Source organism: Thermobia domestica, chromosome 2, assembly GCF_964235325.1.
Source record: "Thermobia domestica chromosome 2, izTheDome1.hap1.1, whole genome shotgun sequence".
Lineage (NCBI taxonomy): Eukaryota > Metazoa > Arthropoda > Insecta > Zygentoma > Lepismatidae > Thermobia > Thermobia domestica.
In genome coordinates this window covers 18,089,101-18,106,206 of record NC_137455.1, presented here as the reverse complement: position 1 = coordinate 18,106,206, position 17,106 = coordinate 18,089,101, and the positions used below count along the sequence as shown (strand labels likewise).

General features: G+C 38.6%; 1 protein-coding gene across 1 annotated transcript in view; it reads left to right on the top strand.

Annotated features, from left to right (window-relative positions):
- Nucleotides 1-17,106, top strand: part of LOC145670990 (centrosomal protein of 104 kDa) — a 279,449-nt gene that overhangs the window by 224,024 nt on the left and 38,319 nt on the right. Inside the window, exons 8-10 of the mRNA XM_081739624.1 lie at nucleotides 7,274-7,391; nucleotides 9,583-9,824; nucleotides 12,067-12,204. Of these exons, the coding sequence (XP_081595750.1) occupies nucleotides 7,274-7,391; nucleotides 9,583-9,824; nucleotides 12,067-12,204 (498 nt within the window). The remainder of the gene's footprint in view (nucleotides 1-7,273; nucleotides 7,392-9,582; nucleotides 9,825-12,066; nucleotides 12,205-17,106) is intronic.

The following is a 17,106-nucleotide window of genomic DNA, read 5'->3' as shown; positions in this document are numbered from 1 at the left end:
TGCAATTAATGGGACACATACCATAGGCCTACGTGCGTAGAGACCACCTTCTCGAAGGCGATTCCGGACCGTTTGAGTGCATATTGTGCGTCATGTTGTTGTTCGGAAGGCTTGCGGGAGCAGAGTTGTATTCTGACGCCGGTTTCGACAGGCTGTTAACAAGAGATAACGATCGTCTCTGGCTTTGGTTGCTAGTGGACGGCCCTGTCCTTGTCTTCTTCGAACACTTCAAGTTGTTTGAAATCGATTCCACAATCGGGAAATCACACTTTGTGCCACTCCTATGGCATGTGCCACCTCACGCTGTGACTGACCAGCTTCCAACCTGCCGATAGCTCGCCATACGAATGATTCTGGCAAATCACGTTGTTGCGCAATTTCACTACGTAGATTTGTGACGCACTAAACACAATGAGAACAAAGGTATCCTGGAGTTGGAATGTGTTGGCAGCGCCACACTACAAAATGATATCTCTTAGCGCCACGTCACTGATCACGTGCACAGATGTTTCAAACGGTTCGTTTGCATGTTGGGCCTTCATGATTTTAATCTGAACTGGACAAGATACAGTGTTTTCACATTATTCGTAAGAAGTTATACATGTGTTTTCATCTGATTCCCTAATTTTTTTGACCAATATACATATATATATTTATATGTATGTATTAGATAAATATACCCATTTTTCGCATGGAAGTCAAGGCCTGTGGAAGTATTACCCTCATTTCCGCGACCGCGAAAACTATGGATCTGAGACTAAATCGATCATCTTGGATTACTTTTACATGTCTCGGTATATCTCCCCCCCCCGCTGATTCTCGGTCCGCTAGCTGAATTTGCAAATCATCGCTAATGGAAGTGTCACCATTCTTCTCAGCGACCGCGAAAACTATGGTTTTGACACTAATATCGGTCATTTTGTATTACTTTCACATGTTTCAGTATCCCTACCCCCGCTGACTCCCGGCCCACATATTGGGGCCGCGGTGGCTCAGTGGTAGAGCGTTCACCTCTGGTGCTTGGGGTTCTGGGTTCGATCCCAGCCCCCGCCAAGTGAACTTTGTGGTGGAGAAACACCGTGTGCGTGGGTTTTCTCGGGATTCTCCCGTTTCCTCCCACTTTCTTCATTCCACCATTTCATTCATCACTCATCATCACCGTCTCCTTTAGCCTACCCGGCATAACCATGGGACGTAAAACTTAAAGATTTCATTTCATTTTTTTCCAGGCCCACATACAATGGTAGCTGAATTTGCAAGTGATCACTAATGAAAGTGTCACCATTCATCTCAGCAACCGCGAAAACTATGGATTTGACACTAATATCGGTCATTTTGGATTACTTTTACATCTCTCGGTATATATCCCCCCCCCCCGCTGACTCCCGGCCCACATGCGATTGTAGCTGAATTTGCAAATCATCGCTAATGGAAGTGTCACTATTGATCTCAGAGACCGCGAAAACTATGGATTTGACACTAATATCGGTCATTGTGGATTCCTTTTATATGTCTCGATATCTCAACTCCCCCTTCCCGTTGACCCTCGACCCGGTGCCACATAGCATGAATTTGGAAGTTAATGCGATCGGAGTTTTACCATTGATTTCAGCGACCGCGAAAACTATGAATTCAACACTAATATCTGTTATTTTCTACTACTTTTACATGTCCCGGTAAACAACCCCTGAGACCCCCCTGATTCGAATTTTGACAAAATCGTTTAACTCTGGTCTGGAGCCTGGACCAAGGTATTCGTGACTAAAATTTGGTAACTCTCGGTCAATTTGTCTGGTTCCCAAGCCGGTTCCGGTAAACGCCTCCCCCTGAGACTCCCCTGGTTCGAAATTTGAAAACAACTTTTCGTCTTGATCTCGGGCCTAGGCCAAGGTACCCCTGACCAAAATCTGGTAACTCTCGGTCCACTCGTCTGGTCCCCAGGCCGCATACAGACAGACAAGCACACAAACAAACTGTTTATTTTATTTATATTAGACTAGATAGATTCTTGCAAATTATACCAGATTTTCATATTATCTTTCCGAACTAATTTTAAAGACCCGCTCCTACTTATCTTTATATATATACAGCAGGGGTGCCCACAAGGGGGGGCTATGACGCAAACTGCGTCATTGAAATATTTGGGGGGGTAAAAATCTATATAAATATGTTTGATGGGGGGTAAAATTAATCGAAAAGATTTTTTCATGGAAGAACACCTACGGATAGACAATTGGGGGGGTGCGTCATGGACATAAGGGGAGGGTGGGCACCACTGTATACAGTATATCTATATTTACATCTATATATGTATATAACAAACGCAGGAATTACCCCATAAATAACGCTCCTGAAGGACCCCTTTCTCAAAAAAAAATTGCTGGGGAAACACTTGTACAAACTTCAGTTTTCGTACCGGACGATTACCGAGACCTGGTGAACAAAAAAAAAAAAAAAAAAAAACTACTTTTGCGATCGAATTAAAAAAAATAGTTCTCCTCAGGTTAGTATTCACTGATAATATTTTTATAAAATTTAAATTTGATGGGCAAATCAGTGGACTTTGAATACATCCACATCGTATCCACTGAGTTGCGAAATTGTGTACGTGCCTACCTCCAGACATGGACAGCCGAAGAAAATTTTCTAGGGGGGCATCTTCAATGTTTCTATATTAGTCTGGCATTTAATGTGCATGGTTTGTTATATTACGTATACATTTTCGTGAGCCAGGGAGGTTCATTCTTATCAAACACGGAGATTATGAAGGAGCAGATCTACTGTGCAAAATATATTAAAAACATCTCTTTCGGATTTCTATCATTTCGCAGTCCAACCCCGAGACGGAAACATAAGAGATAGGCTTTTTGTTTTTAAACAAGATAACGTGTCTAGCGAATGCTTTACATTGTGAAGATTATATTAGTGAAAATTAAACGAATATAATTTTACAACTTAATATACATATTACTAAATGTTTAGCTCCCCGTTGCTATGTTGTTAGCGATGCGCCTTTCTCGAACGAGGTTTGATTCATGGTAGGAGCTCATGTGTTTCAAATCCAACATTAAACTGTACGTTCACGTCTTGTAGAGCTTTGCTCCTAAAAACGACGCTAAACTATAATCTAATTTAATATTACTAAATATTAAAAAATAATGACTTACCAATGTGACGTCAATTTGGCAGTCATCAAATCCATTTTATACTTTCACTTAATCCAGTGGATATTAATATAACAATTACAAGACAGACGCGCATATAAATACTCAGAAACAAGCACATACACACGTACACATACACAAATATGAACACTTCAAATCTCTTTATATGTGTTGGACTGCACTGCATCAAGCATCTTCTCATGTATCTGCATTTTCTGATTCATCCACAGATTTGTTATTTGTACACATCAATCATTTTAGCATTTTCGGGAAGGTTCAGGGTTCGTTCTTCATTTAAAGAGTCGGTTCTCTGTATTGGAAACAGAATGAGGGGAGGGAGGGGGAATTTATACTTTATGAATGGATAACATTTTAAGAAATATATACAAAACATGCCGCTTCCGACGCAGCACTAAAGCATTTCTTTTAGCGGTGTACTACTAGTGGTACCCTGATGATAATACCCCCTCCCCTCTCAAGTTGTAAAGTGAGAAGAGACAGAAACATCCCAGACACTCAGGGTTCAGTTGACAATAATAAAACTATGGGTAAGTAAACATCTTGTGCAGAGTCACGTTTTGCTTATTTTTGAACATTTATGTGAAATCAACAATACAACAGCGGAAATACTAACTGGTTTTATTACTCCAACCATCGCTTCAACTAAGGGATAATTCCCAACGGTCAGTGAGCCATCTAAATTTTCGTTCTTTTTCTGTTTTCGTTCTCTTTCTCTTTTTCTGTCCTCGTTCTTATTCTCCACATCCTTAATGAAGTAGGGGGCGCCCAACTCCTCGACATTTGGACGTCTTTTCCTCTTGGTTTCGCCACTTGTTGAAGACAATCACCACAGCACTCCTCGAACACCTGACAAGTCCTGCAGTTTCCGCAATTCTCGTGCCGAGTGTTTCTGAGCGAGTACTTTCTTCAAAATAATATTAAAAATTATAGAAAGATTTTCGAGACATTCGAGTCGAGTCGAGATTTTTATCAGCTGTATCGACTCGACTCGAAAATTCGAGTCGAGAAATACGTTTGTCTCGACTCGTCTCGAATTTTACAAAGAGTGTCTCGACTCGAATCTCGACTCGAATTCGAGTCGAGTCGAGTCGAGATTCGAGACATGTCTCGACTCGAGCGCATCCCTAATCTCATGATCAGAAGTTCACCGTCCTTATGAAAGTTTCGTCGCAAGGTCTTTCTGATATTCTTTTCGGATACGTGAGACCTGCCGCCATTTTTTTCTTTACACAAACACTTACTCGTTTTCTAAAACTCCTTACACTAGATGCTCCGATCGATAAGTCCTTTCGAAAATATGAACAAAACTATCTTTGCACCATAGTCACAGAGTATTTCCGGCAGAAATCCCTTATGAGAAAAGCCTTTTCCACATAGTCACCATCTTGTTATTCCTACTAACGGAGACGCATGTGCAGATCAGTAGACACATTCAATACGAAATAAAACTTCTTCCATTCAGGTACAGTGCGTAAATGTATTGGTCGTGGTAGGAGTTTCAAGATCAAGCCGCACTAGTGCAGTGTTACTGTAGTGCTCAACAGTAGCTAAGTAAGAAGTCGAAGATTGAGTGGATTTTCTGCGTGAGTTTAAACCAATGTTGCTTGCTTAGATCAATTTATCTGGATATATTAGAAAGTTTTGGAATTTCCTCCGTTTAAATATCTTTCATGAGTGCTTTATTTAAAATACTTCTTAACAGGCCTGTAGCCAGCCCAAAAATTTAGGGGGGCCCGACCCAATCATATTATACTTCATCACCATATTATAGTTCATTTGCAAGCCTACCGTAAAACTTTTAGGGGGGGCAACCAAAGTTTGGGGTGCCCAGCCCCCTGCCCCCCTGGATACGGGCCTGCTTCTCAAGTATTGTTAATGTTTCACAATTTATCGAAAATATGATCATATTAAATGTCATTCAACTTACACCATATTATACAGAGAGCACTTTTGTACGGACAGTTTGCATTGTAAGATTTCTGTCCGTGTCCGTATCGTACACTTAAAAAGTGAAAAAAGGTATCCGTACTTTTGTTTTGCACTCGAAGAATAGATTAATTATTTAATATTTCTTTATCAATGCACTAATTATGCGCTCATTAAGGAAAATAGCGGTAATTTTGTACTGTTTAATTTTAAAGATACATGAAAATTTACTAAATAGAGTCTCTGTGAGAGCATCGCAATGGTCTGTGGTGTAGGTTTACGAACGGTACAGAGAATTGTGAGCAAGGAGGAAAAAATACCTTAATAAACTGTCGCCGGACAAGAAAACTCTCGGAAAAACACAATGTATGTTATTTCGATCGCCGAACAAGAAGCCTTGGCTTGAAAAACCAATCACAGAGGTTTCTCAGCAACGAAGCCAATTTCTCTGTAACTTTGGGGGGGGGCATTCATAAAAAATACATACAACATTACATATAACAAATAAAAATACATATTCATAAAAATACATGGGAGCCCACATGGGCTTTCGGGGGACCCGGGCCCCCCGACTCCCAGAATCGGTGCCCTTGTTCCTCAGCCCCCGTAAGAGGTCCATTAAAACCATAACTTGTAGTGAACCAAATATTTAAGATTACAAAAAAGAAAAAAAAAAAAGAAAATGGATTTTGATGCCATGTGTGTTTAAATAGCATAAACAGATTAGTCTACCTGTCCCTGATTTTATGACAACAGAATTTTAATTTCAATATTAATCTTTATCCGCGAGTGTCGCGAAAAAAAAAAGGAAAAAAAAAAGAAATTAACTTTGCTGTAGTCCTGCTCAATTATTTTCATAAGTAGTCGCTGCGGACTGAAACTCTGCATGCAAGTAAGTACTGTATGTTCTAAAACATAAATATAAATAGCATTATAAAAAAACAATATTTCCAACAATACGAGTAGTGCACATTTCCAAATGCAACTCTACTCTGATCAGCAGAAGCCGATTGTTGTAAGGTATGAAAAACGAGAATTCGTAAGAAACAGGAACAGGAATATTTGTTTCGTGTTTGCACATCATTTTTAGTCCTTTTGCAGGTTGTCTGCGATTTACGCTACCCGTGCTGCCGTGTCGTGACAAAACGCTGTAACTTTGGCGGAACAGTTGTGCGAAAATGAGCCGTAAAGTTTTCATCAGAAAATGTGATCTGTATCGTGTAGAACCAGTGTGTCTTGACTTTGGAAACACGTTTTTACATGTAATGTTACGTAAATGCATGTTGTGTGATTAAATTTGGTGAAAATTGATTGGTTGACCATTATTGCCTAGTTACGCTGGTTCTACACGATACAGATCACATTTTCTGATGAAAACTTTACGGTTCATTTTCGCAAAACTGCTCCGCCAAAGTTACAGCGTTTTGTCACGACACGGCACCGTGGTGCCCTTGCCATCCAATTCTGCGAATAATCGAGGCTTTCCTGTAGTTTTCTCGTACATGACTTCAACAATTTTCAGTAAAATCCAAAATGTCTGTATTTTTGTATCCAGAAATTTGGTAAACCTGTTTATAAGATCTCTTGTGATGTGAAAAGGTGGGAATTGTAAGAAGCAACAATTCAAAATGACAAATCAGTGTCCTTTAAAAGAGCCTACAATATGAGGAAATGTCGTAAAAGTAATTTTTTAAAGGTCGCAAATAGAGATGCGCACGAGACAAGATTTGAGACTGTCTCGACTCGAAAATGTGCTGTAAAAATGATGTCTCGACTCGAAAAATATATATTTTTCTATTGGAAGAGGTGTGTCTCGACTCGAATTTTGCCAGGAAAATTCTGTCTCGACTCGACTCGAACGCATCCCTAGTCGCAAATTAAGCCGTAGCTTAGTTCGAAAGTCGGATAAAAAGTTCGCTTATTTTCGATCCATTATTGTAAGTAAATATTTTCTTTTTTATATTACTTATATAATAATGCAGTAATTTTATTGTATGTGAAGAAAGAACACATCTTTTCCGTACAGATTCCTAGTGAATGTTTCCCTTGAGAGAGAAAAAAAACAGTGAAAAACGTAGCTCCTAAATAAATGTCCACTTTGCCTTTGTTTTATGTTATGTGTTTTGTTGCGTGTTGATTCAATTTGTCTTTTGGTATTGCAGTCAGCGTGCAGATGAACTCCTGAGGGAATTCCAGGAAGCAGAGGAAGGATGTTCTCGGCTCAGTGACAGAGAAAAGAAACAGGCCACACTTCCTATCGCTGTCTTCGGTACCACAATTGTAAGTAAACGCAGAATTTTTCTCCCAATATTTATATCATACATTATAGTAGGAGCTTTACCAAACTCTAATACAGTGTGGAAGACACAAAGAAAAATCTACTTAAATTTTTTTGAATGCATTCTTATCTGGAAACAAACTTGGGATTACTCGTAAATATACCAAAAGTACATATGGCATTAAGCCCGGAAGAGAGCATAGAGTTGCAGAGCGTTTACGAACAAATACGTCAATTATTAAAAAAAAAGAAAAAGAAAAAAGAAAAGAAAAATAGAAAATAAGGAAGAAACCTCAAAATTTTCACAAAGTGTTTCACTTTTCCTTTTTAAAAAGAAAAGAAATTTTGCAATGCAATTATTTAAAAAAATAATTAAAAACTGATTATAATATAAAGTAATGTTCCTAAATTTCGAGAACTCTTTAATATTTTGCTTCTTTGGTGTTTAACCTTTCTTTTTAATACTCAGGTCATATGAGACGTTAACGTAAAGTTCGAACGACATAAGCTCCAACTGAAAATCGAAACTCAATTTCTTGTAACAAAAGCTGGAAGAGGTATATTTCCGAGTTAAAAATGGAATTAGGTTAAATCGATGGTATTAATTGCAATGAGCAGGTTTTTTGTCCACTGCGACCTCGGGAGACAGTTACAGGATTCCTCCGTTGCGTATTGCAGCGTCGGGATTAAGGTGGTTCTTAGGATATCTCTTTGGCTCACTGCAACCTCGAGAACAAGGTGGTTATAAGGATATCTTTGGCTCACTGCAGCCTCGGGAGGAAGGTGGTTATTAGAATATCTCTTTTGCTCATTGCAGCCTCGGGAGGAAGGTGGTTATTAGGATATCTGTTTTGCTCATTGCAGCCTCGGGAGGAAAGTGGTTATTAGAATATCTCTTTTGCTCATTGCAGCCTCGGAAGGAGGGTGGTTAATAGAATATCTCTTTTGCTCATTGCAGCCTCGGGAGGAAGGTGGTTATTAGGATATCTCTTTTGCTCATTGCAGCCTCGGGAGGAAGGTGGTTATTAGAATATCTCTTTTGCTCATTGCAGCCTCGGGAGGAAGGGAATTATTAGGAAATCTCTTTTGCTCATTGCAGCCTCGGGAGGAAGGTGGTTATTAGGAAATCTCTTTTGCTCATTGCAGCCTCGGGAGGAAGGTGGTTATTAGGAAATCTCTTTTGCTCATTGCAGCCTCGGGAGAAAGGTGGTTATTAGAATATCTCTTTGGCTCACTGCAGCCTCGAGAGGAAGGTGGTTATTAGGATATCTCTTTTGCTCATTGCAGCCTTTTGAGGAAGGTGATTATTGGGATATCTATTTCGCTTGCTGCAGCCTCCAAACTTAGAGGGAAGCTTCATAGTCCATTGCGGCCCCCGGACTGAGGTGTTGGTAGGTTAATGATCAGTTGTTGACATACTTCTGTCAACTTATGGACCTCTTTTACGGCTGTCCTCTGAAAGTGAGGTTTGTGAGGAGTGGGTTGTCCGCCTTCGGTTTTCTTCCGAACCAACTTCGTGATTTGCCAGTTCTCTTTCTATCGTCTGCTGGTAATAATGTTTATACACAATAGCACGTGGTTGTGAATGAAGTATGAATTGTTTACGGGTAAGGGTATCAAACCTTACAATATAAATCTCAAACTCAGGGGAACAATAGCCCCACCTGGAGTCCGAAATGACGCCCCTGTGCTCCACACTGTGTTAACATACTTTTGGAGGTATAGTATCTATGGTAGGTTGCTTTTCAGTTCTAACCCATCCAACAAGTTTAACTTTATCAGTGAACCGAACCTAGCGGTCAAGCAACGTCAAACGCCCCTCTTACGTTTGTATAGCCTAGACTGGGAGGAGCATATTTACAGAAAATTCCGATATTTTACTCCTTGTAGATTTCAAGATCTGGTGAATATTAAAAAAAAAAAAAAAAAAAAAAGTTCTCCCCGTTAAGGGTCGTATTTCGCAAAACTAAGTTTTACCTATGTAGCCTAGAGTACAAGGAGAACATTCAATGCTCTACGGTGATAATTTCGGAGATATGTTAATGAGGGAGTCAATGGATTTACCGGTACTCATATTTATAGATTCGTTATATTTTATTCTGTGTTCGTAAATGTTAGCTTTGTTTTTTTTTATGTTACATTATTTACGAATTCAGTCATGTCAGTGAGGGAATTCTTGTTTGTTGCACGTAGGTGGAGAAATTCTATTCGAAACAGTACGCGGACAAAGAAGAAGGTCTTAAGATGTTAATTGAGGAGTTGAAGAACAGTCCTTCGGTCAGTGAATCCGAACAACAACGTCACTCAGCCAACAAGATAGCTCGAGCCACGGTGTTTCTTCTTCACCGAGCCCTTAAAGACAAAGTGTTTGCTGTTTACAGCCTTGCAGCGGAAGTCATCAGGGCCTTCTTTACAGAGTTTGTTCCCACGAGAAGGTAAGAAAAGAAGAAAAGCTTCCCTTTTCCTTATTTGATTTCACCTATAAAATATTGTTTTCAGATCCCTTGGGTTTTTTTAATAAATTTGTCAACACAAGCCTGGCTGTCATATGTATAGACAAGATGACACGACAGGATATTGTCATGAAAACACACTCAGGTAAAGACAGTAAAGGGATCACGAGAATGATATAGAGGGTGTCTCATAAAGAAGGCAACTTTTGAAATGCCCGCCATTTTTGTTCTATTAAGTTGGCAGCACTGAACGTTATACGATTTTTTCATCTGTTGTCTTTGTGGTTAGTAGCCACAGAGCGCCGAACAGCGCATCATCTTCTTCATCTGTTTTATGTACGGGTAGGAACTGTATAGACTTGTTACGAGAGAGAGTCCTTGGCCGGGTAATTTCTCCTGACGTGCGTTGGCTACTTAGAGCTTGTGATTTGACATCGTGTTATTTATTTTTGTGGGGGACATTTGAAATCTCAGGCGTACGTACAAACCACGTCATAGCTCAAGGCCAAGATTCAGCGTGTAATTTCATAACTGGAGGTGCAAGTGTGCCGAAAAGTTATGGAAAATGTCTTCGATAGAACGAGAATGTACCTGCAGAGTCACGGAGGGCATTTGAATGATATCACATCTCATACATAATCACAGGTAGCATACGTTGCAAAAATATGTAATATGTAAATTACTTAATTTCATCAAAAAATTTATATGTTATTATGCATTCAAAAGGTCCGTTCTTTATGGGACGCCCTTTACATGCTACCATCGCAGATCCATTAGCGTGATCTTATAGTAAAGCATACTGAACTTTTCGTAGTAAGAAAAGCTACATATAATAGGCAACCAACAATTCTTTGCTACTTTACAGGTAGAATAGAAGCTAAAGGATATTACGGATTGTTAACGATATAAAATGTTAAAATCACCGTTATTACTAGCGAAGATGTTAGTGGATTGACTACATTAACGAACTCGGCCGGAACTTGCTCTAACTAGCTATCTATGGCAAAAGAACAGAATTCAAAATTCGCTTTCGTTCAAGAGTTATCATGTGGAGTAAAATATGGACTAACATTAAAATATACAACCCATTAGCGTGATCCTAATAACATTACAATCTTATAAGGACTACTAGGATGATCTTAATAACATCACAATCTTATAAGGCCCACTAGCGTGATCCTAATAACATTACAAACTTGTAAGATCCATTAGCGTGATCCTAATAACATTACAATCTTATAAGACCCATTTGCCTGAGCCTAATAACATTACAATGTTATAAGGCCCAATAGCATGATCCTAATATCATCACAATCTTATAAGGCTCACTAGCGTGATCCCAATAACATTATAATCTTATAAGGCCTACTAGTGAGATCCTAATAACATTACAATTTTATAATCCTCTCTATCTGGATCCTAATAACATTACGATGTTATAAAGCCTACTAGCGTGATTCTAATAATATGACAATCTTATAAGACCTACTAGCGTGATCCTAATAACATTACAATTTTATAAGACCTACTAGCATTATCTTAATAGCATAACAATCTTATAAGAGCTACTAGCGTGATCCTAATAACATTACAATCTTATAAGGCCCACTAGCGTGATCCAAATAACATTACAATTTTATAAGACCTACTAGTATTATCTTAATAGCATAACAATCTTATAAGAGCTACTAGCGTGATCCTAATAACATTACAATTTTATAATCCTCACTATCTGGATCCTAATAACATTACGATGTTATAAAGCCTACTAGCGTGATTCTAATAATATGACAATCTTATAAGACCTACTAGCGTGATCCTAATAACATTACAATCTTATAAGGCCCACTAGCGTGATCCTAATAACATTACAACATCTGAAAATATAAGTGGAAGTATTTTACAATTACTTATCGTCTTTTCGGGTACAGAATAATACTCGTTCAATACTACATAGACGGCTTGTAGTGTTGGATCCTCCCAAAGCCTGGATGCTTTCCAACAAAAACTTCTGGGTGTGCGCCTGATACATTCCACTAGAGTAATACAATCATGACTCATCTACTGCTCTTACCAGGAGTGCTAAACATTTTTCATTTGATTCCCTTTTATCTTAATGTATGTAACATAAATATAATCGCTAGGGCCATTATTGAGGTTGCTAATACCTTATCATGATTTTGGCTTACTGAGTGTGAAAATAAACTTTTGTTATTGATTCTAGGGTATCATCTGCTGAGGTGTCTCGCTGCGTAGATCGGCTCCTTCCTGAACTCTTAACCAAATCCGGCGACAATACGCCACGTGTCCACAACATGGCCGTCCAAACCATTCTCAGTATGGCAGATTGCCAAGAAGTCAGGTAAGTAAGATTAAGTCTTTCCTTTTGGTTTCTACACACTTTATACTTCAAGAATGGTATGGAATTAATGCAATTTATATTCACAATATTTACTTGTTTATGTAACCTTCATAACCAATTTTTTAACGTTTGTTGATGAAGGGAAATTACAGGACATCAAGCCATTATCACGGGTGTCCATTTCGCCATGTTCCTTGACGTACCTCTAGAATTCTGTTACTAATATGTACCCTGTCAAAAGCAGTCGTATTAACTCACTAGTTATGGTTTCCAATAATACCCTGTCCTTGAATGCGAACTTGATTAAAACCGGTTTTTCTTGTATAAATTTTCCATTTCGTTTGGTAACTGGTTCAGATATTTCAGACGCACTTTGTGCCATGACACCTTTTGTGTACACACTACCATTTTTACAGAAAAAATGTATATCTTTAAAAATAATATTCCAGGGCATTCCTTGTAATTAAATCAAGATTACATAGATTATTTCCAGAATAGTTACCCAGGTTTACCTAGGTTATTCCATAGACCTCAGTTTGATAAACTAGCATATTCCATAGATAGGATTCAGGGCCGCGGAGGCTCAATGGTGTGCCTTCTCCGCTGGTCTAGTGGCTAGCATGTCCGCCTTTGGTGTAGGGGGTCCTGGGTTCGATTCCCGGTGGGAGAGCCTTTGGAATTTTAACTGACCTGGATATGCATGTGTTCGTGATCCTGTCGAATTCGGTAAAGGTTAAAGAAACCTTGTGTATATATACGAGAAAATCCGGCTGCTCAGAAAACTGAGGTATGATTGGTTGACCTTTAAGAAAAAAGTGGTAGAGCGTTCGCTGCTAGTGAATGGAGTCCCTGATTCGATCCCAGCTCGTGCCAAATGAGCTTTATGGTGGACAAACACCGTATGCGTGGGTTTTCCCGTTTCCTCACACCGTCTTCATTCCACCATTTCATTCATTTCTCATCATCACCGTCTCCTTTAGCCTAGCCGGCATAAACGTGGGACGCAAAACTTAAAAATTTCATTTCATTTTTTTCCCATAGATATTCATTCAAGGTAATCTAATAGGCTACAATATATAGAAATTCACTTATATTTAATAGTATTTTTATTGGTGTTCTAATGGTAGCACGCGAAATAAGTAACCAACTACTAAATATTTTTTTTAATCTTTAAAAAGAAGGCTTTTTAAAATAGGAAACCCTTGTAACTCATTATTTTGAAGGGTTTTCGTAATTAGTAACGTAGTTCAAATCTAGTATTGCAACTCCTAGGTGATTAAAAAACACGAAACAAAAACCATTTGGCTCCGCTTTGTCTAGTAATAAATTTCATCATAAATTTTCCATGAAGCTGCAGTCTTAGGGTTAAATTTGCTCGTTTATTTTGTTTGACAACTATCATAATTGTGCGTGATGGATTCGACAGCATTCCTATATCAACGTACCGTAAAGTAAGTTACGATACAAACACCCAGGATAGAGGTAAGAGTAGATTTATCGGTGAAATAGAAGACTACGTCCAGGACTTGCGGATTTCTAGATCCGATTTTTTAAAATTATGAGTGAATGGTGAATTCAACTTTTCAGTGAATATATATATCAAGAAGTCTTTAGAAAGAGGAAGATACAATTTTGTAGGACCTTGAATATAGAGTTGAGAAAAAGACTCATAAAATGCTTCATATGGTACTGTATGGATAGATACATGAACATTACGAAGCTTTCGAAATTTGGGTGTGGAGAAGAATAGATAGAATTAGCCGAGTCGAGCGGGAAACGAATGAGAGGGTGTTAGAAATGGTGAGGGAAAAAAGAACAGTTTTAGATATTATAAAGAAGAGGAAGGGAAGCTGTTTGGGACATTCGATAAGAAGGAACTATATCATGAGGGACGTGCTAGAGGGTATGGTGGCAGGGAAAAGAGGGAGAGGTCGAAGGAGACTACAAGTAATGGACGATATCAAAACAGAAAAATCGTACGTGAAGATGAAACGGTTAGCGGAAGACCGAACAGCATGGAAATTTCTCTATCGCAGCAACTGACCTGCCAATAATGATAAACACACACACACGCACACACACACACACACACACACACACACATATATATATATATATATATATATATATATATATATACTGGGTGGGCCATTTTAATTAATCCACGGAAATATCTGAAAAATGATAAAACATAGAAGAAATTTTTGAAGTACACGTTATATATTGCTAAGGGGGAAAACCAATTCCACCAAAAGTACCCCTCCCCGCCCCCCCTAAATGGGGGTAACGGGGGGTAACTTTGAAATGTCAAATGGGAACATGGGTCGAGTAATACCTTGTTCGAAAGGTCTTGGAAAACTAAGTAACGCTGTACCAAAAGATATCTCATATTGTGCACCAGTTTCAAAATGGCCGCCATGATATGGTTCGGAAACTCCAGTACCCGTAGTATGAAAACCATGGAAGGTAAATGAATGGAACAAAATTGAAATAATTAAATATCATAAGGCATATCGAATGATGTAATCCCTGTGATCCCAGTGGCCTCCCTGAAGGGGTCTTGTGAGCTAACTTCAAAATTTCAATGTCCGACCGGACAACGGTTCGGGCGTACGCTTGACCTACCCAATGCTGTTTGGAAGGCAGACTTCATGCATAGAGAATTGATGCATTAAGTTAACGCGGATGGCCACAGTTACATTTTGATTAACTATTAGCATTCATGTCATATTGTGAGCTTGAGGGACGAAACGGTGTGTACGTATATCCCCGAAATGTTTTCTGAATAACCAGCACGCATTGCATAAAAGTTTCTCTTTTTTTAGTCACTACAGCGTCATCCTTACAAACAAATATTTCAACCACACCATACCTATTTGTAAGGTTAGACTTAATTTACGAATTAAAGTAGAGTTCTCGTTTGAACTTTCACTTTACTTTCCATCCCACTTACATACAGAGCGCAGGGAGAGATTGTTTTGCAGGACTTGGATTTCTCTCTATACATTATGGCAATTTTACTCTAATATTTTTATCTCTGTTGTATTATTCTCGAGCCTTGGAACGCCTCCGTGGTTTTCCTATTTAATTTTCGTTATTTTCATTTATGTCTAACCGTATTCATACTATGGGCACTAGACGTTTTCTTAAACACAGTCAACATGTCTTTGCGATCATTTTGAAAACGGTGTCTCATGTCGAAAATTTTCTTACAAAAGCTGTTTGATATTAATTTGTCTATGTAACGTGATGTTACTCGCTTCAAGCTGCTATTTGAAATTTTCAAGTTGGCCCCGGATACCTTTCAGTTGGCCCTTGGAGTCACCCCGACAACACCTCTCGATGTGCCTTACGTCAGTTAGCTACTCCAGTTTTTCTTTTGTTGATTTATCTCCAATCGCTTTCATACTACGGGTACTAAACCTTTTCTCTGACACGGATACTATGTTTCGACGACCTTTTGAGAACACTGCCATTTCACATCAATCGTTTTCTCCTGCAATATGTTAGATTTTGCAAGATTTATCGAACGAGGTACCACTCGACTCATGTTACTATTTGAAATTTTGAAGTTAGCCCCAAGACCCCTTTAGGGAGGCCACTAGGATCACAGGGACCACACCGTTCGATATGCCCTATGATATTTACGTATTTCAATTTTGTTCCATTCATTTACCTTCCATGGTTTTCACACTACGGGTACTGGAGTTTCCGAACCATATTATGGCGTCCATTTTGAAACCGGTGCACAATATGAGATATCTTTTGGTACAGCGTTACTTAGTTTTCCAAGACCTTTCGAACAAGGTATTACTCGACCCATGTTCCCATTTGACATTTCAAAGTTACCCCCCGTTACCCCATTTAGGGGGGGCGGGGAGGGGTACTTTTGGCGGAATTGGTTTTCCCCCTTAGCAATATATAACGTGTATTTCAAAAATTTCTTCTATGTTTTATCATTTTTCAGATATTTCCGTGGATTAATTAAAATGGCCCACCCTGTATATATATATATATATATATATATATATATATATATATATATATATATATATATATATATATATGTATATGCATATATATTTCTTTAATTCGTGTTTTTAATTAGCAAAAATTATTACTGTTGTCGTTAGAATAAGTTTATTTTATGGTAATGTTTAATTAAGTTGATTGTAATGTTTACATATCAAGTAGATATTAGAGTGATTTATGGACCATTAGCTTTCGTTCAATATTAAAGTTATGGTCAGGTTTGGATTGATTTAATTTTATTTTCCACCTAAACTGATCCAAAAATGAATGTACATTCTAGAGGATGTGTATATATTGTAAATTTATTGTTAGTAGTTAATTGTCGATTGTCTATTGTTCCCATTCACTGCTCCGGTCAATGACTGAGTGATTTGTTTATGTGCATCATCATCAAGCCAAATCACTTTTAATGGAGTTGAGTTGAATTTCAGTTTAGCAGCGAGTCTATGTGAGACGTGGACCTATTGATTAACGTGGAATCCTAACCACATGAGCTCCCGCCGAGAATCGAACCCGGGTCTCCCGCGCCAAGGGCACATACGCTAACCGCTTAGCCACGGAGGAGCTCTCACTTTTAATGGAAACAATATACTGGAACATTGAATCGAATTTGCCAGATACTATGATTGTTTTAGCGAGAGCTGAAATGTTTCGAGCAAGGCTACTATACAATCAATAGCACCTTTCTTTAAAACAGAGCGGAAACCTTTCGATCGAGGTCTATACATCTACAATCAGGGGTGGCGTTCTTTTCAAAGAAAGTGGAAATATTTCGAGCGAGGCTATTAGAGGTCTAAAATCAATGGTGTCGTTCCTTTTAAAGAAAGTGGAAATGTTTCGAGCGAGGGTATTAGAGGTCTAAAATCAGTG